This window comes from Austrofundulus limnaeus, unplaced genomic scaffold (assembly GCF_001266775.1).
Source record: "Austrofundulus limnaeus strain Quisiro unplaced genomic scaffold, Austrofundulus_limnaeus-1.0 Scaffold640, whole genome shotgun sequence".
Taxonomy (NCBI): domain Eukaryota; kingdom Metazoa; phylum Chordata; class Actinopteri; order Cyprinodontiformes; family Rivulidae; genus Austrofundulus; species Austrofundulus limnaeus.
The window spans coordinates 241229-243177 of record NW_013953042.1 but is presented as its reverse complement, the minus strand read 5'-3'; the positions used below and the strand labels follow the sequence as shown (position 1 = coordinate 243177).

General features: G+C 42.2%; 1 protein-coding gene across 1 annotated transcript in view; it reads right to left on the bottom strand.

The window, feature by feature from the left end:
• The window catches only part of LOC106531478 (mitogen-activated protein kinase kinase kinase kinase 4), a gene marked incomplete at its 3' end in the record, with an annotated part of 193726 nt that overhangs the window by 66600 nt on the left and 125177 nt on the right, over positions 1-1949 (bottom strand). The window contains 3 exon segments of the mRNA XM_014027356.1: positions 1087-1159; positions 1238-1413; positions 1510-1588. Of these exon segments, the coding sequence (XP_013882810.1) occupies positions 1087-1159; positions 1238-1413; positions 1510-1588 (328 nt within the window).

Sequence of the window (1949 nt, the reverse complement as noted above, 5' to 3'; positions counted from 1 at the left end):
ACTATATTCTTAATAACTTTTACTAGATAATGATGAGTAGAAATTACATGAATTTGTAGCATTTAAATTTACTTAAACATTAGTGCAAATTGTTTACAGGATTCTCTCTAGTAAATCTTACAAGTTATTTTTTACAGTGCAGTCTTTGTTGACAAGTCTTCCAAACTGAATTAAATTTGTCTGACAGCCTGCAGAACTCATTTACAGCCACTTCATTCAGATTGGTACTTCTCTCTTCCCAGTAGGGGATGGTTGTTCGCAGCACACAACTTCTGGTTAGCTTCTTAGCTTAGCTCAGGGTTCAGGGTTGAGCTGGTGCGTTGCATTTATCACAGCCAGACGTTAGCGTTTGAGTAAAATCAGATCCAATCGTTTAATACTTCGACAGAGTCCACCACGCCTCCAGCAAGAAACTGTTACTCAACAGCGGAGAGGTCGACCCTCTGCTGCCACTCTGCTCCCCCAACACTCCCTCCAGGACCCCAGTACTTTACCACCACAACCATGATCATAAATGTCCTGTGTTTCAGGCTCTATCAGAGCTCAATGCAGCTGCTCGTGCCTTTGTTTGATGAGCAGTGCAAGTTTAGGACTTGATTCATAAAGATTTATTCTCCCACTGTGACCATTTCTGAATTACAAACAGATGTGAACTATTCTTGGTAGTAAATCTGCCTCCATGATGGTAATTAGTGCACCACATCAGGACATGTTATGGTGCCATGTCTAACTTTAAGACCATTTCAAATCATTTGGACTAACAAAGGTAAGAAACCATCCCAAAAAAAGATGCAGTGATCGTTTCCAAGTGGTGTGAAATAAAATGAAACAGTTTATAACAACCTGAGCCAGGTGGAAAACCTGTTTCATGATTGTGTTGTGACAAACAACAGGGAGCTTTAATAAGAGTAGTTTTCAGTGGAGGTAGATTAATAATAATGTAACATCAGGAAACTGAAGTCCACTGTCCTGAGTGACAGGTGCAGTGACTCATCACTGCACTGATGGAAAGCTGTGACAGGTCAGGGCTGACTGAAACATACCCACAACTGCAGGGTTAGGACCACCTGATGTTTTCATACAAACCTTGGTTCTCCTTCCTGTTCAGAAGACTCTTCCTCCTCTTCCTCACTGCCACTGTACTCATACTCTGTCTCATCTGTGAGAAAAGGACAACAGCCATCACTTCACTCTTCCTGTCTGTAAATATAGCTGCAATCAGAAAACAAGGACCCACCTTTCTCCCCCCTCTTCTTCTTGGTTCTGTCGATGTGGTCTTTGAGCTGGATGCGGACCTGCCTCTCRTTGGGCTGGTCTCGGATGAAGGGGTGTTTCAGGAGCTGGTCTGTAGGAGGACGCTGGGTGTAGTTCTTCACCAGGCAGCCCTCAATGAAACTGAAGAACTTTTTGGACCTGTTGGGGTGGTTTTTACATTTGATCTGAGGAGTTAGGAGGTTTTCACATGTTCATATTAGGTCAAATAAAAATAAAAGAAAAAAGTTATCGCACCATTTTTTGGACTTGAGTCGTGGTGGAGGGTTTCTGGGAATAAGGAAGAGGGCTCTCATTGGATGCATGTCACACAGGGCTGTGGGAAAGAGAAAAAACATTAGAAAAACACAAACATCATGTGAAATGACAAGTTTAAGAAAAGAAACAAATCAGTGGTTAGTTTAACTAAAACAGAGAATCTTATCCTATGGGCCATCTTAAGGGCCTTTAAAGAACAACAGTTTTTAACTTTGGGCCACAGAGGGCCGTGGGACCACTTTAATTTTCAATAAGGTGCAATACACTTTCTCACCACTAGTAGCAGTAGTGCACCACTCAGATGTTTAACAACTTTTTAATATGTAGAAGAAGAACCTTAGAAACCAGCCGAGCAGGGGTGGTCAGTCCTGGTCCTGGAGGGCCGCAGCCCTACATGTTTTACATGTTTTACATGTTTT